Here is a 26165-nt window from a genome sequence, read left to right on the forward strand (position 1 = left end):
ATCATAAAGTAAGGCCTTTATATGAACTCGAAGCCTGCTAAAAGGTCTCAGCAAAAACATCGTCTATAATTCGCTTAAGCATGTTGAAAAAACTTTCGGTCACACCGAGTTTTCGAAGGCTCGAGCAAACAAAGTTGTATCGAAGTCAGGCCCTATTCGGACCTCTGAAAAATGAATGCCCTATAACTAAATTTGATTATATTCTAAGGCATTAGAAATATTACATGAATAGAAATTATGAAAAGATGCTAGAAAAGTAAAGATACGATATTGCCAGAAAGGGAAAATTTCTTTAAAATGGCCATGGCCGGAATATACTTACAAAGGACCATAAAAACGGCCTCAAAATAAACTCTCTCTCTCTCTCTCTCTCTCTCTCTCTATATATATATATATATACACACACACATACACACATGAGACAAAAACTAAAAAAATACTAAGGCATCTATGCATGATCTTTACCGGGCCCCGACTCATCGTCAGAACCGTCGGATCCCTCGGAACCCTCGAAGCCTTCGACACCTTCAAACTCGTAAAGCTTCTTCGCCTCGGCCTCGACCTTTTTGGCTTCCTCGATCTCAGCCGACAGGTCAAAATCTCGGGCGTGGATCTCTTCGAGGGTCTCTCTTCGGGACAGTTACTTCATATATTCGGCTTTGCCTTCAGGCGGATCTCGACTGCCTCCACATCGGCCTTGTATTGGCCACCATTTCTTCAGCATCTACGGAGGTTGTATCTAATTTGGACTTCACTTCCTCATATTCTCTACCGAAGGCGTGCCGCTCTACGACGGCCGAGCTCAGTTGTGCTCGGAGATCATCATTCAGCTAAGACCACTTGTGAGCTTTGTCCTTCTCCACCCGAAGTTGGTTCTCAACCGATGTTAGCTCCGCCTTAGCGGTTTCCTTCTCCGACGCCAGCATATCCATTTTGCTTTTCCACCCGTCGGCCATGGCCTGGACCTCGTTCATCGCGGCTCAGAGTTGGTCGATCAGGTCGATATTCTGTTGGACCTTCGAGGTTGTGTTGTTAGTCACCACGACTAGCTCCTTGTTTTTAGCTTTAAAGACCTTTACATTTTCAACCAGGTCGTCATGCTCCCGCTTCATGGTCGAAGCTTCCTTCTGAGCCTCTCCAGCTCGGCCTGAAGATCCTTGGCGGCCCTGTCCTGTTGCTCACTGAGAAGCATGTACTTGTCCTTCTTTCGAACCTGCTCCCTGAGCTCGAACTCGACCTGGTTGATTTCAAAGCGGTACCATAGGAAGCTCTCATGGTGGAGCACCGAGGCTTGCAAAACAACGAACACAGTAAGAGATATCGAAACCTAAGTAGAATTCACAAGGGAGTATTGATCCCTTACTCAGTTCAGCGCTTGTTGCGCCTCGTTGAAGAGACTCGACGCACCCACCTCGTTCATCTTTACCTGGTCCTCCTCGGTTACCAGGAATTGGAGGTAGATTGCTATGCCCACTAGAGTGGATAGAACCTGAGCATCCTCCGGGACCATAAGAATGATTGTTCTCTTGTGGCTGGATCCACACTCGGAGTGGGAAACTGCTTCACCAGTTTTGGGCTTGAACTCGGCCCGCCACCTTCCGAATGTGCATCCTTCTTTGGGATCTACAGGTCGCCCAGCCCAAAAAAGTCTTCCAAAGTGGACATGTCCACGCTATCGAAGGAATGGAGAGGGTCGTCTACGATGTGAACTCCTTCACTTGACTTTTCCTTACCCTCTTGGGCCTCTTCAAACATGGACTCGGTATAGGTGGGTGTCTCAATGATTTCTATCACACATGTCACCTCCTTCGGAACAGAAGTAGCTTTTTGAGAGGTTTCAACCCACGTCTCCACTTTGGCCTCTCGAGTCGGAAGGAGATAGGCCTCGTGGCTCCTTTCCTTGGTTGTCGCCTACTCCTCGGCAGGGGTCGATCCGTGTGCGACAAAGATGTCGTCTTCTTCAGACACATCCCTGAGTCAGTGAAGCGAGTCAGAGTCCGGCACCCGGGAGTTAGTATTCTTTTTAATCTTACAAGTTCGGGAAGCCGCCCTCTTTTTTAGGCTTCTCCTCGGGACCCGAGGAACCCGAGGACTTTCTTTTCCTCTTATTCTTCTCCCCCGCGGCAGCCCCGTGTTGTCCCGTAACAGAGGAATTAATGGATAAGGAACCATCCTCATCCCCTTCTAGAGGCCTAGGTTCGGTGGTTTTAGGCAAACCTGTGAAGGAAAGAGAAAAGGTCAGCATTACGTAAGTTTGGGGCATAGTAATAACTATTCAGAGGAGAACCTTACCATGAGAACGAGCCTCCCATCTGCCCTTTGAAAGCTTGCGCCACGCGCGCTCAAAGTATGACATCTACTTACAGATGCCTTCAATCCGCTCCTTGAGTCGGGGGACCGTTTTGGAACCTGGGCAACAGCTGCACGACCACAAATACTGATGATGAGAAGGAAACAAAGGAAACTTGACACTTAAGGAAAGCCTATACTTACGAGATGCATTCCACTTCTCGAGAAATGGTAGGAACTCGGGAGGGATCAAATCTTCAGTATTTACCCGAACAAAGCGCCCTTGCTAGCCTCGGTCTCGATCCTTGTCGATGCTCAAAAAGGGATCCTTGATGGCCCGGCAAACGAGATTGATTAGTCCCCCTCGGAAAATTTAGGGATTGTACAAACGGAGTAGGTGGTAGAGGGTGAACCGAGGAGATTCAGTGTTGCTCATAAAATAACGTATGAGGATCACGATCCTCCAAACAGACGGGTGGAATTTCCTGAGGCACACCTCAAATCTCTTGTAAAAAGCCAGAACTACTAGGTATATCGGGCCCAGCGTGAAGGGGTAAGTATAAACACTTAAGTACCCCTCCATATGGGTATTAATATCGTCCATAGGCCCGGGGACTGCCACGTCCTTGCCTTCCCATTTGATGTCCTATAAAACTATGGGAAGGGTATCTTAGGTAATGGAGCATATGTATCTCGATGCCCCTTCAGCTTAGTCTTGTTTGGCTAAGGCTTTCTCGACCTTGAAGTCATCATTGAACAACCCCCGGGTGTAAAGCTTTTCATGGGGGGCTCTGAGGCCACTTCGGGAGCAGTGACTTTGGGAGCAACCACTTCGGTAGCAGCCGCCTCAAGAGTGACTACCTCGGTAATAGCAGCCTCGGTATCTGTGGCCGAGTGGGAAGATGAATAGGCAGCCTGCTGAGGAACTGATTTGGAAGTCTTAGCCATCGTGATCTGGAAAATACGAAGATTTGAAGGTAAGATATGAAGATTTGAAGGATAGGTAAGAAGGTTTGTAGGAAAGTTATGAAGGTTTGAATAAAAGAGTATGAAGGTTTGAAGGTAGGACGGAGATCTGGGTAGAAAGCAAAGAACACTTATGAATATTTGAAGATCAAAGATAAAGATATGAAGATTTGAAAGAGTTGATAGCCGCTACAGAATTCGAAGGTAAAATCTAGGATCGGAAAGTAGATAAAGTACAAAAGGGCGAAGTTTTTATAGGATAAAATGTAATCAATACGCGACGTTTCACATTCGGAGGCGACTAGTCGATGATCGACACGTGTCCGAAATCAGAACAACGCAACTTATAGGACGTTTCGGCTTATTCATCATCTCGGTTGTAACGTACGAAGGAAGGAACCTGGTTCATCTATCATTTCCCATCGTTTTAACGGACCTACTCTATGAGAAATAAGGGGACTATCTGTATAAGGATGAACTTGGTGTTAGTACACACCCTGACTTACCAGTAAGTCAAATGAAGTAAGAAGTATGAACGTATGAGATAGAGACCGAATTTGAGAACTCTTTGAATCGAGGCTGGAACGGGGTACTCGCCACCAGTCCTGACAAGACAACACTCCTCGAAGCCGGAACGAGCTCCAAGACCTTAGAAAGCACTACAAACGGATGCACACGACTAATAGAGGGCCGTGATATCCGCACCCAACTGGATATCTCAGCGCGGATCTCGTCCGATGTCGGTAGTGTATCACTAATTGATGTGAAATGAGGATTTTTACTTTTTTTAGAGTTGTACTAGGGATGAAACTTTTCTACTATATAAAGAGGAAGTTTTTTATTCAATAGACAGTTTGTAACACACATATCAAGGCAATACAAACCTACTTCTCTATTTTTCTAGCTATTGAAAAGTTTTTATTTTAATCACTGTTCTTTATATATATTTGGCTTCGTATCGAGGGCCCGGTCGAGGACAAAACTATTGTTCAGCTCAAGTTTGAGCCCGACCTTAACGTCGCAATTGGTTTGGTTATTCATTTTATGTTTAATTCGTTTATCTAACATTCTTGATTTTTTGTATTGAATCAATCCACATATCCTTAAAACCGCGTACAAATTTAATTGTTATCTGTTTTAAGAGTAAATACATAGCCTAATCTACAGACTTAGGCTCGATTATGAAATAAAGGCTAGATTGTTTTCATGTTTTTAGTAAGTTCATGTTTGAATTCTCTTATATGGATCACCAGATATAAACTTTATGATGGATAGATTGAAAATGTCACCATTCTCTTAGCACATTACTCTTACAACCCAACTCCTCATTTTGAATATTAATTTGCTTTACGGTCTCTATTTTGAGCATGATATCGCGGTTTATCACTTGAAAGGATTGTAATGGTAAAAAATAAATATTACACATGGAATTATATGAGGATGACAGGGCAAGATACGTAGATTACTAAGAAGATGACAACTGGAGTATCGCATTAAAAGAGTCACGATTTACAACAGGTACGAGCAAATCATTCACGAGACTGCATGGTTGCCCGAGCCTAAATTATTCAGTGAAGAGACACATGCAGGATGAATCAAGACAGTAAAGAGGGAAGATTCATGAACCTCAAATTAATGTGGAAGAAGAATCGAAACTGTTACAGAATCTTCATGAACAGTTATGGTTGCCAATTATAACGTTTCATTAATGTCATTAGTGCTCATAATGATTCTGTCATAAAAGGGAAGAAATGTTATATTTGTAAATTTCTATATAAGGAAAGGGAATTTCACTTGTAAAGACACGTTCTGATGAACATTGGAATATAATTACTTTTTTGTGCTTTCTATTAATTACTTTGCCATTTCTGATTCCGATTTGCTTTCTTATATTTGAGACAATATTGAATTTCTTGATTATCAGTAACCCGAGTACTTCTAAAAATAGGCTTTGACTGAGAATCTAATTCTTTGGTTAAACAAATTGGTTCTGTTGCCGGGAATCTGATAATCTTCTCTTACTTTTCAAATCACTCTCTCTCAACTGAATTATGTCGAATGTCAATGACAACAACCAGCAGGTGGAAGGAACCCCAGTTCCGTCACCTCAAGGAAGCCCACGCAATTCAATAGAAGCATCACCAGAAAGATCCACTACTCATAACAATGAACAACATGGAAATGAACAAACTGTCGAGCAGGATGCTGTGAAGCAGTTAATTACTGAGTACGTGAATGATGCCCTCCGGGCTTTCGTGAGGGGATTACCAACTGTACCACCCATACCTGCACCAAACAATACTGTAATTGTGGAAATTCCACGATCAGGGTTGGATAATTCTGGAGGCGGAGGAACTCCTAACAAGTCACGTGATGGGAGACCAGTTATGTCTAATAATTCTGATTTACAAACTTTAATACTAACCTTGCAGAAACAGGTGAAAGAATAAAACGACCGTATTGAGCAAATACCCAGCGTACCACATGTGATCAAAGGATTTGATTTCGACAAATATTCACGGCAACCATGGAAACCAAGAGCATCTCCATTACCAATTCCCAAAAAGTTCAAAATGCCTGACATCCCGAAATATGATGGAACGACCGATCCACGTGACCACATTATTGCATTCACCACGGGAGTAAAAGGCAATGATTTAACCAAGCAGGAGATTGAATCTGTGCTGGTCAAAAAGTTTGGGGAAATACTTACTAAAGGAGTGTTAATATGGTACTCTCTTTTACCTGAAAATTTTATTGATTCTCTTGTTGAGCTTGCATATCTATTTATAAAAGCACACTCGGGTGCACAAAAAGTTGAAAGGGGAATGGAGGATATATTCAAAGTAAAGCAAGGAGATACAGAATTGCTTCGAGAATTTGTAGACAGATTCCAACGTGAAAGAATGTTGCTTCCAAGAGTACCTGACAATTGGGCGGCCATGGCACTTACAAGCAATCTAAACGAGAAAAGTTCAGAAGCTACGAGGAGGCTTAAAGAGAGCCTACGAGAATTCCCTGCCACGACATGGAATGATGTCTATAATAGGTACAGCACTAAGTTACGGATCGAAGAAGATACCATAGCTCAGTCAAGGGTTGAAGAAAATATAGGTTTGAAGCGGTCAGAATCTGAGAAGAGGTCTGATAAAAGTAGGTACAAGCCTTATATGGGACCTTCGGGGTGAGAAGTTCGTTCCAAATTCGAAAACGTGCGGGTGGATCACAGGTTCGCAAATAGAGATTCAGGTTCGTCATCAAGATTCAGAAAAAATCAAGATGAACGTAATAGAGATGCTAATGTAAACGCAAGGATTGGGGACTACAATTTTAACGTGAGTACCTCCGAGTTGGTCGATGTTTTAAGAAGCATAGGAGATAAGTTAAGATGGCCTAAAGAGATGAGATCAAATCCAAATAGAAGAAACCCAGACTTTTGGTGCGAGTTCCATAATGATCACGGCCATACAACATCAGACTGCAGGTTATTACAAGGTGAGGTGGAACATTTATTAAAGTAGGGCTATCTGACAGAATTGTTCAGCGAGAAAGGCAAACAAGCTTACATGAAAAATAGGCAAGAGCCCCCAAAACCTTCGTCTCCAAAGAGAACAGTAAATGTGATAAACGGCGGAGAAGAAGTCAACGGCGTAACCTATACAGCCGCGAGAAAAACAACAAAATTCATAATAACTCACGGGAAGCGAACTAGCCAAACTCTGGAAGACAGCAACATAACCTTTGATGATGCATATGCCGATGGATTAATGATTCCTCACAATGATGCACTGGTAATATCTTTACTTATACATGATACTAACGTAAAACGAGTTTTGATTGACCCAGGTAGCTCTGTGAATATTATTCTATTACGAGTGGTGAACAAAATGTTGATGGGCGATCGTGTAGTTCCAAAAGCACGTTCCTTATCTGGGTTTGATAACTCAACCGTTATTACAAAGGGCGAGATTGAACTAAGCACATACGCAGAGGGGGTCATCAAAGAAACAAAATTTCAAGTGATAGACACAGATATGGCCTATAATGTGATTCTTGGGAGGCCGTGGATTCATGATATGGAAGATGTGCCATCCACATTGTATCAGGTTAACAAATTCCCTTGAAAATGGGGAATTCAACAGATTCGAGGAGATCAACAAACTTCAAGGAGCATCAATTCGATGATATAGCCAAGTCAAAAAGATATGAGTGCAAATAAAAAAGATACGGGTGCAAGTGAGAAAGATGCGATAAATCAAATTTCAACAGAAATTGTATCAAAACAAACAGACGTGGATTCCAGACCAGATGTAATTCAAGATCCATAGGAGAATGAAAACATTAAAACAACGATTGAGGAGCTTGCAGTTGTTCCACTATTCGAACAATGGCCAGATCGAAGAATTTATATCGGAGCAAGGTTAAACCCAGATAGGAGAGGTAAGTTAATTGAATATTTAAAAGCTAACACGGATTGTTTTGCATGGTCCTATTCATATATGACAGGTATACCTCCGGAGGTGATGACTCATAAATTAAATGAAGATCCATCATTCATACCTGTTAAACAAAAGAAGAGGAAGCAAGGATCATTCAAAAATCAAGTGATGGATGAAGAGGTACAGAAACTCTTAAAGATCGATTCAATACGCGAGGTAAAATATTCTAATTGGTTAGCTAATACTATGGTAGTTCCGAAAAAGAACGATAAATGGAGAGTTTGTGTGGATTACACTGACTTAAATAAAGCATGCCCGAAGGATTCATTCCCTTTACCGCATTAGATCAATTGATTGATGCTACTGCAGGTCACGAATTATTAAGCTTTCTAGATGCGTATTCCGGTTATAATCAAATAAAAATAGACCCCTTAGACAAAGAAAAAACTTCATTTATTACAAACAAGGGGACTTATTGTTACAAAGTCATGCCTTTTGGCTTGAAAAATGCTAGAGCCACGTATCAGAGGTTGGTGACCAAGATGTTCCAAGAACACTTGGGCAAGATGATGGAAGTGTACATTGATGATATGTTGGTCAAATCTATACAAGCGGAATATCACTTTCAACATCTTTCATCTACCTTCGAGATCCTCCGCAGATATAGTATGAAACTGAACCCAGAAAAGTGCGTTTTTGGCGTAACTTCAGGTAAGTTTCTGGGCTTTCTCGTAGCTAATAGAGGAATTGAAGTAAATCCTGCACAGATTAAAGCTATTGAAAAAATACCTGATATACTCACAAGCAAAAAGAAGTACAAAGATTGACAGGTAGGATTGCAGCTCTGGGAATATTCATTTTAAGATCTTCAGAGAAAAGCTTTAAATTCTTTTCAGTTTTGAAGAAGCAAAATCAGTTTGAATGGACTGAGGAATGCCGACAAGCCCTCAAAGATTTGAAGGCATACTTAACAAATTCTCCCCTACTGTCTAAACCAAGGGATGGAGAAAGACTATTTGTATATCTTGCAGTTGCAGAAGTAGTTGTAAGTGCAGTTTTAGTAAGGGAGGACAAAGGTAAACAATATCATATTTATTATGTTAGTAAATCTTTATTAGATGCTGAAACTAGATATCCTCATCTGGAAAAACTAGCTTTAGCATTAGTCATGGCACCTAGAAAATTGAGACCATATTTTCAATGCTATTCTAAATATTTTGCATAAACAAGAATTGTCATGTAGACTAGCCAAGTGGGTAATAGAACTAAGTGAATATGACATTATTATCAACCTCGAACAGCAATAAAATCTCAAGTTTTAGCAGATTTCATCGCAGATTTTAATACAGAAATAATTCCTGAAGCAGAAAAGGAATTACAAATTTTACTGGAGCTAATCCAGGTACATGAACTTTATTTACTGACGGCTCTTCAAATGTCAAAGGAGTCGGTTTAGGTATTGTCTTAATCCCATCCTCAGTTGAAAGTATAAGACAAGAAATTAAATGTTACCTTATTACTAATAATGAAGCAGAGTATGAAGCTGTAATTGCAGGTTTGGAAATAGCACGGGAACTCTCCATAGAGCAAATCATGATTAAAAGTGACTCTCAACTGGTAGTCAATCAGATGCAGGGGACTTACACTGCTAGAGAGCCACGAATGCAACAATACTTGGAAAAGGTACGAGAACTGGTCAGGCAATTCCAATCATGGAAGATCGTGCAAATACCCAGGGAAGAAAATGCAGAAGCAGACACGTTGGCTAACCTTGCTTCAGTTACAGAAGTAATGAGTGAGGAAAATGCTATTGTAATCCATTTATTTCATTCATCACTTGACCAGGATAAACATGAGGTAAGCTTTAATAATTTAACCTGGGATTGGAGAAACAAAATTGTTAATTCTTTGCAGTACGGGATCGTACCTGAAGGCAAGAAAGAATCTCAAATGCTTCGATGGAAAGCTACTCGTTACTGCCTAATTTGAGATAATTTATATCGAAAAATATTTGGCAGTCCTTTAGCAAGGTGCCTTGGACCCAATCAAACGGAGTACGTGATGAGGGAAGTACATGAAGGACATTGCGGAAATCACGCAGGTGGAAGATCTTTAGTTAAAATACTAATCAGGGCAGGATACTACTGGCCTAAAATGAAAGAGGATGCGGAAAATTTTGTAGTGATAAGTGTCAATGATATGCCAACAATATGCATCGACCTGCAGAGTTATTATATACAATTATTTCCCCGTGGCCATTTATAAAATGGGGAATGGATATAGTAGGGCCTTCACCACAAGCTAAAGGTAAGGTACGGTTCCTATTAGTGTTAACAGATTACTTTTGAAAATGGGTAGAGGCAAGAGCTTTCAAACAGGTAGGAGAAAAGGAGGTGAAAGACTTCATTTGGTGAAACACCATATGCCGTGGAGTTCCAAAAGAAATCGTATGTGATAATGGCCCATAATTTATAGGCTCGAAAATCACGGAGTTCTTTCAAAGTTGGCAAATCAAATGAATAACCTCTTCATCTTACCATCCTGTAGCAAATGGATAAGCTCAGTCAACAAATAAGATTATCATCAATAATTTGAAGAAGAGACTAGAAAAATCAAAAGGGAATTGGCCTGAAGAATTACCAGGAGTATTATGGGCTTATAGAACCACAGCAAAAACAACCATGGGAGAAACTCCATTTTCGCTTGAGTACGGTTCAGAAGCTTTAATCCTAGTTGAAATAGGAGAATCAAGCACGAGATTCACATTGGCAATGGAAGAGTCGAACGATGAGGAGTTAAGAACAAACTTGGACTTACTCGAACAAAGAAAAGAAGCAGCTCTAATACGAATGGCAACACAAAAGCAAATCATAGAACGATACTACAACAGAAAGGCTCACCTCAGGTACTTCAAAATTGGAGACTTCGTTCTTAAAAAGGTTTTTCAATTAACGAAAACAACAGGAGCAGGAAAGTTAAATCCAAATTGGGAAGGACCCTATAAAGTTCGAGGTATTGCTGGAAAAGGTGCCTACGAGTTATAAACCATGGATGGTAAGGTTTTATCCTTGAGTTGGAATGTTGTTCATTTAAACAAATACTATTTCAGAGAAAAGAAAATACCCATGGTCAGGTATCGTTCAATTACGATTTTTATTTTGTACAGTTAAAATTATACTAATAATTTAGATGATAGGCAAAAAGCTAGCACACACCAAATGATGATATTAGACCTGAAGGACACGCGGAAGCAACATTATTCCCGGTCTAGGGTTGCAACCTTTCTGATGGAAATATAAAGGGTTAAGCAGTCATCATCTTAATTATATACACCTCCGAGTCCCGTATGTTTTTACTTTTCAGGAAATGGACCATATGGAAGGAATAATCAAGTGCTCGAAATTTCATACTTCAAAGCTCAAACACTTGGGGGACTATATATATATATATTTATATATATATATAAGGAAGGCAAAGAAGACTGGAAAAGTCAGAATTCAAGTCAAGCCTATGATCTACCCAACAAATCAAAAGTTAAGAGCAAAATCAAGAGCAAAAAATGCAAGCCTGATTCAAAAACCTATGAAGAATACACTCGTGGATGTAAATTTTAAAATCTTATGAATGTTAAGGTTAAAGAAAATATTTAGTCATGGGTTGCAAGATATACCCTTGCATTTTACAAAATCTGTTGTAAAGAAAACAGTTACGAAAGAGTTATAGATGATACTTGAATACATGTAAAGTATTATACAATTTAAAAGTTCGAATGATACAAAACTTCCTCAAAGTTATTCAAAGAAACGTATGTGTTCCTATTTCTTCTTTCGTATGTTTATACCATTATGAAGTTGAAACGTCTTCTTTATTAAGTGTCGTTTATAAAAGGGCCCTCTTTTATAATTCGTGCATGTTCAAAAAGCCACGGAGTATTGAAGCATTTTTAATTGCAGAGTAGAACAGAAACTCAAAATAAAATATTATATAAACCCGGTTAAAACTAAGTGTAAACTTAGTTCAAACCAAAATATTTGATATTAAACCCCAAAATAGATCAGGGGTAAAGCTTGCCAACCATTCCACAAATAAAAAACAAACACAATAAATTTTCCAGATATAAGTTCACTATGGGGCAGATTCTAAAGTAGTACTATCAGCAGCGGGAGAAGTCAAGATGGCATCATCAGCAGCAGCAGAAGGTTCGACTTGAGCAGGAGAGATTTGAACACTAACTTCACCAGAAGTAAGTTCTTCACCCTCGGGAATGCCGACCTCAGGTGAAGAAAAGTTTTGACTCTGCTGAGTTTTTTCAATGGTTTCCTTAGTTTTTGCAATCTCAGCAGTCAAGTTAAAACCATCCTGGTTAGCCTTCATCAAAGTCTCGAGGCGCGTGTTCAAGAAAGCCCAGCTTACATCAAGAGTTAATTTATCCTCAGAGGCGTCATAATTCCTCTCCCATTGCTCAATTTCGGACTCCAACTCTACTTTTTCAGTCAAAGTAGCATCATAAGAAGTCTGTAAAGGGGCGAGTGATCTCTCTAAGAACTAGATCTTGTTAGAAGATGCACGGAGGTCTTCTTGAGCCCGAGTGAGCGTTTGAACAAGCTCCCCGGCATAGACTTCCTTCTGATTAAGCAGTTCTTTCAGACCCCTAATTTCCTCAGTAGCTTTAGAAAGTTGCTCGTCAAATGAAGAATAAAGGAGGTCTTTATCCTTGCCCACTTAACTGGAAGAGACTTTTTCAATCGACAATTCTGCTGCCATCATTTTCACTTGCTGTTCCAAAGCACAAGTTTCCTCATCTAAAACTTCTTTTTCTAACTCAAGGCCTTCAAATTGTTCTTTCTAGTTGTCTGCTTCTGTATGATAGTTGTTGACTAACTGCTCAGAATGGACAATTCTCTTCATCAACTCTGTGCCTATCAGGTTGATCTACAAAAGAAAGGGAAGAAGTGATTATCAAACAAAGATAAAGAAATCACATGTAAAATAAAAAGCTAAGGCTTATACCTTTAAAGATGAATAGACAATGTCATTCATCCATGTCAAAGGGCCGTGATTTTCCAATTTAGACTTCTCAACTGGGCCAATCAGCGGTTTTAGCCATACATCAGCTTGGCCAAACCTTTTCAAAAGATTACCATCCTCGGAGACTTCAATGGTAACTTTTTTCATCATCCTACTGCTACTGGGAGAACCAACTTCAACATGAGAAGTGGTAGCAATAGGGATAGTTGAGGAAGTAAAAATAGCCACGGGAGGAGCAGTGGCAGCAACAACAAGTGCGGGAAATTGAGAACCAATAGGAACAGACACTGGAAAGGAGGCAAGGGGTGCTTCATCAGAAACTAATCCAAAATCTTCGCTATCAAACCCATGGGAAAACAACTGCTCTGTAGAGTTATGAGGTGCAGCAATCATCTCTTCATCAGAGCTCACCAAAGTGGCACTTTCAGGCTCATTCATGGGAACTGAACTTGGAGGAGGAGTGGCTTCATCATCCGAAATAACACGTCTCCTAGCCCGAGGCTTACGCACTAAAGAGCCCTCCTCCCATTCCTCTTCACCCTCAGAAACATGAGCTCTCTCTAGTTTTCTCTTTGATAAAGAACTCAAAATCATCTCTTGAGCCATGGACAAAGAAAGTATTGATGAAGTAATAGACGCGGTACTAACACCCCGTATGGGAAACCCTAGCAGAAGAAGAAGTTAGTAAATCTCCAAATAAATATGAAAGAAAGGTAGAAAGTTAAAGGGGAGCATACCATGAGTTTTAACTTTCTAACCAAACCTGTGAGAAAGGTATTTCCAAGACCTTCCTTCCATAGGAGTAACCGACAACAATTTTTCTACCCAAACACGGAAGTCTGGTATTTCTTCAATAACTTCCATGGTTGCTAAAAAGAAAGAAAAAAACACAGGATCGTAAGTTTCTTCTTCCTTCATAAAAGAAAAGAAAGATATCTAAAAAAACACTTACGTGCAAAGTTCCATTTTTTTGAAAAAGGCATGTTCTCTTCACCCATTAAATCACTTGTGGGAGCAGCAACAAAATGGGCATATCGGCCATGATCTTTATCATCTTCAGTGCTAACCAAAATCCTTTTACTCCTAGCCACGAGAGTAAACACCCCTGAACGAAACAACTTAGGGGAATAAAGATGAAGCAAGTGTTGAAAGGTGAAGGGTAAAGAGGCCGAATTAGCCAGGTATCTTAAATATGCAACAGCTCTCCATACAGTAGGACCAATCTGTCCTAAGCAAACGTTAAAGAAACGATAAAATTCTATGATGGCTGGGTCAATAGGTGGTCTAAAACCTAACGTAAAAGGATATGTGTAAACGAAAGAGTAACCAGCTTGAAATAAAGTAATCCTTTGGATTGGACCAGGAACTAAAATTGGAAAGTCAAATTTCCAATGGCATTCTCTTCGCACAAGAGAAATCAAGCCCTCGGTAATCTGGGAAGGATAAACATCGGCACGATCATGGGAAGTCATAGAAGTAACTTGATTTCTAATTGATTCACGATCAGTAGAGAAAGAAAATTCTGCAGGAATAATTTCATCAACAGTTGGTTCTCGAATAGGTTCACTCGAATCCCTATTTCTAGCAGAAGATCTATGAGTTGAAGAAGCCCTAGTTCTAGAAGAAGAAGGGGTAGCAACTTTAGTTTGAGAAGTAGAACCACGAATGGATATAGATCCTAAACTACGTAATCTACCGCCACTTCTACTCCTAATAAGAGCAGTTGAAAGGGGAAGTTCATCTACAATTACTACTCTGCGAGGATCGGGGTTTGATGAAGACATGGTTATACGAGAAAATAATACGTGCTGAAGAACAAAAACGATTAAAGAAGAAGAACATTGTAGATTGAAAGTTTTGTGAAACTAAAAGTGAATGATGCAGCCGCAAGAAAGCCTTAAAAACCACTGAAGAATCGTAGACCCAATCGACGAATGCCACGTAGCACATACATTAAATGGAAGTGATATGCGAAGCGATGGTTCTGAAGAAGATGCAATGATATATGGGAAACGACGGCAAAACATTCCCGCCATAAATACGTGCCACTTCCCAAATATTCTATTGCAGAATATTCGACAAGTGGGGGAATATCTGTATTGGTAAAAATAAATATTACACGTGAAATTATATGAGGATGATAGGGCAAGATACATGGATTACTAAGAAGATGACAACTGGAGTGTCGCATTAAAAGAGTCACGATTTACAATAGGTACGAGCAAATCACTCACGAGACGAAAAGGTACGGTTGCCCGAGTCTAAATTATTCGGTGAAGAGGCACAGGCAGGATGAATCAAGACAGTAAAGAGGGAAGATTCATGAACCTCAAATTAATATGGAAGAAGAATCGAAACTGTTATAGAATCTTCATGAACAGTTACGGTTGCCAATTATAACATTTCATTAATGTCATGAATGCTCATAATGATTCTGTCATAAAAGGAAAGAAACGTTATATTTGTAAATTCCTATATAAGGGAAGAGAATTTCACTTGTAAGGACACGTTCTGATAAACATTGGAATATAATTACTTTCTTGTGCTTTCTATTTATTACTTTGCCATTTCTGATTCCGATTTCCTTTTTTATATTTGAGAGAATATTGAATTTCTTGATTATCAGTAACCCGAGTACTTTTAAAAATAGGCTTTGACTGAGAATCTAATTCTTTGATTAAACAAGGATGGGGCAGAGGCAGAGGGGTGCAGGGGTTCAATTGATCCTTCTTCGTCGAAAAATTATACTATGTAATTAGGGTAATTTTTTATTTTTTTTTGCTTATATATAAGTTACCTTTGCACAAGAACCTTTTTATACCCTTATTTGTATTTTTGGCTCTGCCACTATTTGAGATGCGACCCAAAAGGTTTGTTACAAGGTTAATCTCATGTTTGAAAATCATCAGCTAGTGTTAGTACCGCGATCACGGTGTATAAGGTGTAAAAATCTCTTTAATGACAAGAGGTCTTTTGGGAAAATTGTACACATTTTATTTAAAGCGAATAACATTACACCAAAAAGTGTATTTGAGCTGACTTAGCACAACAAAAAAAATAAAAAGGTCATGTATATGTATATATCCTCAGTTAATGTAGTGTTCTAATGTCTACAGGATTTAGCATATTCGGGTTTATTACTAGTTAATCAATGCCTCAACTTTTCACGTAGTCCCTTTATTTTAAGGTATATATCTTGGAATGAATTTCTTCATGTCTTTTGATTCCCATTAGCATAATACTGCATTTATTGAGATGATAATATTATTTTATTACTTTAATTAGTTTAAACTCTAAATCACTAACACATCTATACTTTTACAATAAGTGTTACTTTGAAGATTTTCATGGAATCATGGATAAGATTCTTCAGGTTTGAAGTGTACTGAGACACATGATCCGAATCTGAATTTGTTCCGAGTGTTCTGTAAATATTCAAAATCTTTGTTAAGTCACCTCAACTTTAACCAAATTCTTCTAAGTTCCCCAATAAAATTACAGATCTAGAATAATGGGACAGAGAAAGAGATCACAAATTTTGTTCAAGAAATAAATGGTTCACATTTCTTTTGTCATTACCAAGTTGCATTTCAACAGCATAACCCCGACGGAGGAACCTTATATCAGTCTTTTTGAAGCGCCAAAAAAAGGAGTATGGTGAGATGGTTAAGATTCCTCCATCTAATTAAAAAAAAAAGGGTTTGAGCTCTAGAAATAAAGAACTTTTTGATAGGGAGCAATTTTGCCCTTTAATAGGCCTATCTGATATAAATCCGAATTAATCATATTTTGAATACTAAATGATTAAAAAAAACAAAAAAACAAACAAAAAAAAAAGGTTGATACCGCCGAGATTTTATTTATCCTCAAAAGAATATTACAAGTGTTTGAAGTTTCCTACACGAAGATATATACGAGAGACATGCATGATATCGCACGAACATGTCCATACAATCGTTATATATATATATGTGTGTTTAAATTCAATGCATTCATTCACTGTGTAAAAAATATTTATACAATCACATTATTTATAAGTTAATTACAAATAAATGTATATGATTAACAACTGCAACTTGGTAAAAATGGCAACCACAAGTACAAACGCATTGATACAACAACAACCCAGTATAATCTCGTTAGTGGGGTTTGAAGAGGGTAGTGTGTATGTAGACTTTACCCCTACCCTGAGGTAGAGAGGCTGTTTCCGATAGACCCTCGGCTCCCTCCCTCCAAGAACTACCCATCTTGCTCTTGGGGTGACTCGAACTCACAATCTCTTGGTTGGAAGTGGAGGATGTTTACCACTAGAGCAACTCACAAACGCATTGATAATGTAAATCAAATCTATGATTAAACGCACTGATAAAGTCATGCATGATATGTGTTTAAAAATATTTACGCTATTGGTCAGTTTATATGATTTAAATCCTATGATTATACATGCATATAAACAAATATATAAGCTCTTGGAGTGAAGGGGAAAGTGATCCAGCTAGAGATCATAGAATCCAGATATTCTATTTGGGGTGAAATTTTATTTCGTTTTGCCATCCCAAAGCGAAATAGAACAACATAAGAGTCATGAAAATGAACATATGAATTGACAAAGGAATCAATGCTAGAACCAAAAAAAAAAAGCAAATAAAATCAGTGGAAAACAGTTTAGGTGAGCACATTAAACTTTCCAATTGCTTTTCCTTTGTCCCTCCCTATCCATTAATCTTGCCAATGGTTGAGACTTCAAAGAGCCCAATCTTCTCCTAGTAAAATATTTTAGTTCTCATATCAAATGGCATCTTTTACTGAATATGTTCTTTTCAGGTTTTATGTTCACTTCATTTCTTGCTTTTCTTATGAAAAATTTAGTCCTGACAACAAATATTTGGTGGTTCTAGCTAGCTTCCAGTTTCATCATGCAGCTTGTGAAGAGATCTTTCAAGAATATGGCTTTGAAATGAGAGAATATTTTTAACAAAGAATAGACGTATCTATACATTTTCAGAAGCCAGCATAATTTTATCCTAGATGCACAGATTTTTATTTGAGAAAAACTGTTAATGGTAACGTGCACTGTTCGCAGCAGACGCATCCTTATAGCATCGGATTCATCTGAATCCATCACTTTCGAAGCGGATTATAAATTTATATATAAAATTTTATTAAAATTGCAACAAATAATAGATCTGAACTCATAAATTTAAATTATAATAGATTCAATGTTAAGAATTTTAAAAGTTGAACGCATCAAGTCTAAATTCAGTTCCGCCTCTGACTGTTTGCATGCATTGCTTAGTCGAGCAACTGGGTGATTAGTTATGAAGTTTAACTTCCACAAACCCCAATGTTGGAAAAATATTTGATTATGGAGAATAAGATTTATCAAAGCTTGAGTCGTGTCAAGGATACTGTCCTTAAAGATATTTTACCTACACAATAAGGAATAAAATTAGGTGTATCCCCCAGGATTCAACAAACTCCTCTGGTTATTAAACTGGGAACAGAACTAGCAGAAAATTCAATAAAAAAACCCAGCATAGAAGGAGGAGGATAAATAGAAAGGAGTTGGAAAATCTTTGTCATTATTCATAAGAGTGTCTTGCATAGGAGGAAGAAAGAAGTTTGAGAAAAGTGTGTATTTAACTTTCCAAAAACTATGTTTATGTGGTACTGCTCCAACGGCTAATTAACGACTAGTTTCCAATGGCTTGCTAACGACTAATTTCCAACGGCTAGTTGTAACAGCTAGTTTGACTATTTCAAGATGAGAGAAATTAAATAAAAATAAGGGACACTTCCTTTTGAGATACCCACAAATTCCAATAATCCCCCACATATCTCAAAGGGAATATAATAATAAAGAGAGAGATTATAATTTGTTGAGTTTCGGGTGTAATAAAATTCATCTGGTGTCTTATGGACTATGAATCAGACATAGATAAAATAAGATTTAACTTACAGAATAATTAGTGAAGTTGACAACTTCTATGAACCATAAAAATTCTTGTTGTAAGCTAGGGATCTTATTCATCATATTATGCCCCCCCCCCCCCACAATTTCTGTTGTTACCGCGGTTTTGCGTTAATAGGCCATGCGCACGTCTGGTATTCATGAGTGCTCTAAAACTTTTGCCACAAATTTCATAGGAGCAGCGTCACTCCATACTTATATAGGTCCATCCATCAAGTGTATTCTACAGTGCAATACACCACCCGTAAAAGGCTATGGATTATTGGATTAAGAGTTTAATAAATCAACCTCACATTCTTTGCAGTCTTGCACAATATACACACACTATACGAAGAAACATAATTTAATAGTACACATTTGATCAACTAATAACTTGTTATTACCCATATGAACCTACTTCATGGAATCTCCAATCACATAGGTTGGGTTACCACACTTGGTTACAAGCCCCATTACAAGGCTCGACATTTAATTTAAAATTAGTAAAAAAACATTAACAAATCATGATTGAAAGTACGAGGGGGGGGGGGGGTGAATTGACAATTTTTATTTTCAGTATTATAAGTACATGATAATTATAATAATAACAACAACAATAATAATAATAATAATAATAACAATAATAATAATAATAATAATAATAATAATAATAATAATAATAATAATAATAATAATAATAATAATAATAATAATAATAATAATAATAATAATAATAATAATAATAATAATAATAATAATAATGCAGAAATAAAGTGCATGAAATAGAGACACCAGAATTTTTATACTGGTTCGCATTCAATGTAAATCCTACGTCCAGTCCCCTTGGGTTGCAAGGGTGATCTCTTTCAGTGTTTAAAGTGTGTCGAGTACAAGTTGGTTGATGTAGCTTTCACCAACAACTTAGTTTCTATGTCACTTTTTCCTTCATGATACAATGCTTCACCAGTGTTTATCTCTTTTTCTTCTCTCACTAATTACACAGCAGATTTAAAATGAAGTACAATACTTATTTGGAGTAGAACAAAAAGAGTGATAATGGTTCGTTCAAAGTATGTCTGCTTCAAGCCCGGAACAGATGTATATATACTTCGTGAGGCCTTCTTGATTCTTGATTTACACGAATCTTGAGAGATTACAAACCCAAGGGAATTGATCCTTGAACCTAATCACAAATTGATTCTTTCCAAGAATAAGGTTAGGTTTCCGTTAATCTTCCTTGACTTGTGTCCTTAACATGCTTTTCTTCAGCTGGCAAATCTTTCTGTTACTTGAGTGATTGATGATGGATCCCTGATTTCGGGATTTAACGATCTCCAGTGTAGAACTTTGCACTCTTATTTTTCTTTGATTTTGGGACCTTCCTATACTAGCTTCTGTCATTTATCTATCAAATCATTGATTGATTCTTCTTCCGGATTTCCGCTGCTTCTTCCTTTTTCATAGCTAGTCATTTATACTTTTTCTTTCCTTTGTTTTCGTTGATGGATTATTTCCCCTAGTCCATGCTTGAATGATAGGGAGTCTTGATTTATTTGTATTGTCCCATGTGATCCTGCACCAAATGTGATATATTATTTTTCATCATTGAAACTCATATTTAACAATCTCCCCCTTTTTGATGATGACAAAAATAATATATATAAATAACAGTTTACTTCCATGTTGGTTTGATGCATAGTCGACTCCTCCTCAACATGTGTTGCATATGCTTCAGTCGACTCCCCCTCAACAGGTGCTGGATATGCTTCAGTTGACTCCCCCTTAACAAGTGCTGCTATTTGTCCTGCAATATATGACTATCTTTTATCCCCCTTTTGACATCAGCAAAGAGGGAATATGCATATATACAATTGAAATTAAGTAGAAACAAGTACATCATAGGCAAATATTTGCAAATTATAGGCATGGAGAGTTTAGCAAAAGTAAAGAAAGTATCCAGCGACTGGTTATTCAGTCCAAAACAGCAAAATGGAAAAACAATTGTCTGAAACATCCACAACTAACGACGTAAGAAATAAGTAAAAGTGTTGCAAATCGCCTCCTTTAGACGGTCAAAGTTGGCATTAGCTGAAACTGTCACCCCATCAATCCTGTCATGTACTTCCTTGAAGGCTTTGACTGCGTTTTCTGCAAGTTTGAGAATTTTGACCCTTATCTTTGAAACGTCGGACCCAGTCTCTTTGGAGATGGCATGGATGTCCCTAACCGTTGATTGAGTTGCAGCAAGAAGGTCCTTGATGATGGTCAACTTGTTGTCAATGGTAGTCAATTTCTCTACAAGATCAGGATCAGCTACACTATGATGGGAAACAGAGGCTTTGATCTTAGAATCACGCTGAACATTCTTGACTTCACCTTCCTATTTCTTCACCCAGGAACCCTTAGTACACATATACCCCATACTCAAAAAGGCTCTAGAGTTGTAGGACTTTGAAACAGAGACAAAAGGGTATTCTAAGATAGAGATATTGTGGGCTTCCAAGATGTGGGTGATAGCCATACCATAGGGTAAACTGGTGGGATCATAAGCACTTTCAATCATGAATTTTATGACCCATGAGAACATTTTAACCTTAAGTTTGGTCACAAGACAGTAGACAAGAAAGGTGTCTCGTTGAGAGAAGGTGGAGAATGAGCCAGTGCGAGGAAGAACAGTAATTGCAATAATGTGTTCCAGAACTCGGGTTTCGAAACTAACATCACTCGAACCTAACTGGTTAGGAAGGAAATAAGATGGACACTCAGCAATATAATATTTTTCTTGATCAAAAGAAATTTTAAAGTCATCAGGACAAGTACTTTTGAAAAGCATGGGAAAGCCAAAGCACTTACACTGAAAAATTGAGTCAAACATGGCACAATCTAGGACAATGCGTTTTCCTAGAACTAGGGATTCCAACTTATCAGGCTTGCTAGAACGAAGATTGGCATAAAACATTCTCACTAAAGGTTCATAAACTTTGGGAGGGGGTACAGAGATGAATTTAGATGGTTCTTGAAAAACAAACAAATTTTTTACCTTACAATTGAGGGTCTCCATGTCATCAAGATCGATTACTCTGTCGTGAGCAATGGGCTTTTCTTTTAGAGCAACAAAGGAATTCCTATTTGGGATATCCCAAAAATTGAGGTCGGACTCTAGAGAACTTGAGAGGTCTACTTTGGATTTCTTGGGGGTAAAAGATTCAAGGGAGTCTTCCATGGGCCTTTTGCCAAGAGCTTTTTCTCCTATTCATTGACAGTGGTCAGATGGTTCTGCCTGAGAAGAGGCAAACCCTTCTGAGTGGTCAGACCCTAGGTCTACTTGTTCGGGAGGCTGAGAATAGGGTTTTCCCTTAGAACGAGTACTTTTTCTAGCGGAGGCAGAAGGATTCTTAGAGTGTTTAGCAATTGGAGAATTTTGAAAAAGGGTTTCTGAGCGATAAGAACAATGAAGACAAGGGAGGATGGTTCAGAGGATTAAAAAGAAAGGATTTTGACGGTTGAATACTGGAAAGGAAAGGGTATCAGTGAAGGTTCATGATGATTGATTTTCCTTTCTTGAAAGCTACAACTGATGGGAAAAGAGAGGGAAATCGGAGGCGCTTAATTAATGTGTACTTACAGAGAAAGTAAAACTGAAAACATTAGACGCGTAAGAATTAAAATTAACACATAGGTCCTAATTTTTATGATAAAGCGAAATAATGCGAAGTAGTTCTCTTAGGGAGCAATATATATCTTCAAGTAATGGCTTAGTAAAAATGTCTGCTAATTGATCAGTGGTGCCAACAAATGATAATTCTATATCTCCCTTAAGGACATGATCTCTAATGAAATGATGTTTAATATCTATATGCTTAGCCCTAGAATGATGCACGGGATTCTTTGAGAGACATATAGCACTAGAGTTATCACAAAATATTTGAATAGGTTTTAAAAAATAGCTCATAGTCACCCAGTTGATGAGACATCCGTAGTAACTGTGTACAGCATTGCCCAATGGATATATATTCTACCTCAGTTGTAGATAATGCAACTGAGCCTTGTTTCTTACTATTCCATGATACTAATGTCTTTCCCAGTAATTGACATGTTTCGCTGGTGCTCTTTCTGTCTTCCTTATCACCTGCAAGATCAACATCTGAAAACTCTTCAAGCTTAAAATTATTAGAACGTGGGTACCATAGTCCATATGATATAGTTCTGATGAGATAATGAATTATTCTCTTTACTGAAGTCATATGCAATTCCTTAGGAGTTGACTGAAACCTGGCACATTTACACACACTGAACATAATATCTGGGACTGGCATTCAAGTAAATCAAAGAGTTAATCAGTCCACGATATTTAGTTTCATCAACTGGATTTCCTTTTCCGTCATTGTCGAGACTTGTTGACGGGCCCATTAGTGTACCAATTGCTTTAGCACTGCTCATGCCAAACTTTTGAATTAATTCCTTTGTATATTTTGTCTGGCACACAAAAGTTCCTTTTTCAGATTTTTGAATTTGAAGTCCAAGGAAAAATGTAAGCTCTCCCATCATTCTCATTTCAAACTCACTTTGCATAAGACTAGTGAATTCCTTGCATAAAAGAGGGTTAGCACTTCCAAAGATAATATCATTAACATAGACTTGAATAATAAGATTACCTCCTGATGATCTTTTGATAAATAATGTAGTGTCTACTTTACCTCTTGTAAAGCCATGGTCAAGTAGAAATGAGCTAAGCCTTTCGTACCAGGCTCGTGGAACTTGTTTGAGTCCATACAGAGCTTTAGTCAACTTATACGCATGGTAAAGAAATTTTGAATCTTCAAAAACAGGAGGTTGTTTTACATATACCTCCTCATCAATAAAGCCATTTAAAAAAGCGCTTTTGACATCCATTTGGAAAAGTCTAAATCGTTTGAAGGATGCATATGCAAGAAGAATCTGTATAGACTCTAGTCGAGCTACTGGTGCAAAGGTTTCATCGTAGTCGACTACTTCCTACTGTGAGTAGCCTTGGGCTACTAATCTGGCTTTGTTTCTCATAACCTTTCCATCTTCATTTAGTTTATTTCTGAAAACCCATTTGGTTCCAATTACAGTAGTATAGCATTTGCAGGCTTAGGTAGCAGTTCGCAAACTTGATTTTTATCAAATTGATCGAGTTCCTCCTGCATCGCTTGTACCCAATTGGAGTCATTTAAGGCTTCCTCAACCTTCTTTGGTTCGATCTGAGAGATGAGTGTTGCACTTGCCTTTTTCTTGAGAGCTCCCCTGATTTTCATTCCTTCACTTGGATCTCATATGATAAACTTCTGAGGATATTCCGGTTCACTTCTCCACTCATTTGGACGTGTTGCAATCGTATGAGTAGTTGACTCCTTCTATGATTCTGGTTGATTATTGACAGGTTCATTAGTTGACTCTGTGACATCGTCTGTATTATCAGTTGACTTTTGTGATTTGATTGTCTGTGATGTTTCTTGGCTGATATCTTCATCACCTACAATAATTCCTTTCTCGGCCGTAGTATTATTTTTATCAAATATGACATGTAATGATTCTTCTACAGATAAAGTATGTTTATTATAAACTCTAAAAGATCTACTATTTATAGAATAACCCTGAAAAATACCTTCATCACTTTTTGGATCAAATTTTCCAAGATTGTCCTTACCGTTGTTGTGGATAAAACACTTGCTGCCAAAAGGATGAAAATAGCCTATGTTTGGCCGTTTACCTTTCCATAATTCATATGATGTTTCTTCAAGATAGGCCTTATAAGACATCTGTTGAGAATGTGGCAGGATGTGCTTACTGCTTTTGCCCAAAAATGATTTGGCAGGGAATGTTTCAATATTATTGTTCTGTCCATATCTTGTATAGTTCGATTTTTCTGCTCAACAACTCCATTCTGTTGAGGTGATCTTGGAGCTGAAAAGTTGTGAGTATATCCTTGATCATTGCAGAAATTTTTAAATGTTCTGCTTTCGAATTCTCCTCCATGATCACTTTGGATAATTGTAATAAGGTACTCTTTTTCTCTTTCAACTCTTTTAGAGAATATCTCAAAGTATTTCAAAGCTTCATCTTTATGAGATAAGAAAATCACCCATGTAAAACATGGGTAGTCATCAACAATAAAAAAAAAAAAAAAAGCATATTGTTTTCCTCCAATGCTAGCAGTTCTGGTAGGTCCAAATAAATCTATGTGAAACAATTGTAAGGGCTTAGTAGTAGACACAATGTCTTTGCTTTTGAAGGAGTTTCTGGTTTGTTTACCAATCTGAAATGTATCACATACATGATTTCTAGAAAAATTGAGTTTAGGAAGACCAATAATTAAATCATGCTTGGAGAGTTTTTGGGTCGTCATCAATATCATTTTCAGGTCTTTCATTTGTAGCTTTGAAAGTAATTGTTTTCTTCTTTTCTTCCTAGTTTGTTTTCTTGAGATGTGTTTTCTCGAATGCTATAAGATCTCCTCGTAGTTCATCATTTGAAAGTTTGTTTAGATCTTAAGATTCAAGTGCAACTACTTTTGTCTTCCAAGTGGTAGGTAGACTCCTTAGAATTTTTCAAACTTAATCACCACTTGAGTAGGGTTTACCAAAGGCTTTTAGATCGCTAATAATTTTGTTGGACCTTGCAAATATTTCCTCAATGGATTCTCCTTCTTTCATCTGGAAAAGTTCATAGTCATGAACCAACATGTTTATGTGAGTTTCTTTCACTTTATTAGTTCCTTCATAAGTAACTTCCAGTTTATCCCACATTTCTTTGGTTGTATCACAACTTGAGATTTTCTCACACTTCTCTACTTATAGCATTATAGAGTAAATTTTATGTCTTAGCATTGACCTGAACAACTGGCATTTGATCGTCTGTGTATTCATCTATATCTTTCGAATCAACGGGTGGTTGAGTTGTTGCTGGTAGTGGATAGTTACCATTTTTGATAACGCGCCATACTTTGACAATATAGGATTTTGCATATAATTCTATTGGCACTTTTTAGTGAGAAAAGTGTTGTCCATTGAAATATGGTGGTCTGACTTGCGACGTTCCTTCTTGAAAGAGTGCTCCAACAGTTACTTGATTTGCCATGATCTTTTCTCACAAGCTATTAAGCAAAAAGTGTGAGACTAGCTCTGCTACCAATTGAAACTACAGGATGGGGGGTGAATGAAAATTTTTATTTTCAGTATTCTAAGTAGTTGACTAGTTTACCAATTAGTCAACTAGAGATAAGAACAGAACAATAATAATACAGAAATAAAATACAGGAAATAAAGACACCGGAATATTTATACTGGTTAGGATTCAATGTGAATCCTACGTCCAGTCCCCTTGGGTTGCAAGGGTGATCTCTTTGAGTATTTGAAGTATCTCGAGTACAAGTTGGTTGATGTGGCTTTACACCAACAACATAGTTTCTATGTCACTTTTCCCTTTTTGATATAATGTCTCACCAGTGTTTATCTCTTTTTCTTCTCTCA

At 37.9% G+C, this 26165-nt stretch overlaps 1 protein-coding gene across 1 annotated transcript; it reads left to right on the forward strand.

Annotated features, from left to right (window-relative positions):
• The first annotated feature begins 5828 nt into the window (after nucleotides 1-5828).
• LOC138901912 (uncharacterized) lies at nucleotides 5829-7379 on the forward strand. Its single transcript, XM_070189711.1, has 2 exons — nucleotides 5829-6408; nucleotides 6790-7379. Exons 1-2 carry the CDS (start codon nucleotides 5829-5831, stop codon nucleotides 7377-7379), a joined length of 1170 nt encoding a protein of 389 aa, XP_070045812.1.
• The last annotated feature ends 18786 nt before the right edge of the window (nucleotides 7380-26165 follow it).

This window comes from Nicotiana tomentosiformis, chromosome 11, assembly GCF_000390325.3.
Source record: "Nicotiana tomentosiformis chromosome 11, ASM39032v3, whole genome shotgun sequence".
NCBI classification, from domain to species: Eukaryota; Viridiplantae; Streptophyta; class Magnoliopsida; order Solanales; family Solanaceae; genus Nicotiana; species Nicotiana tomentosiformis.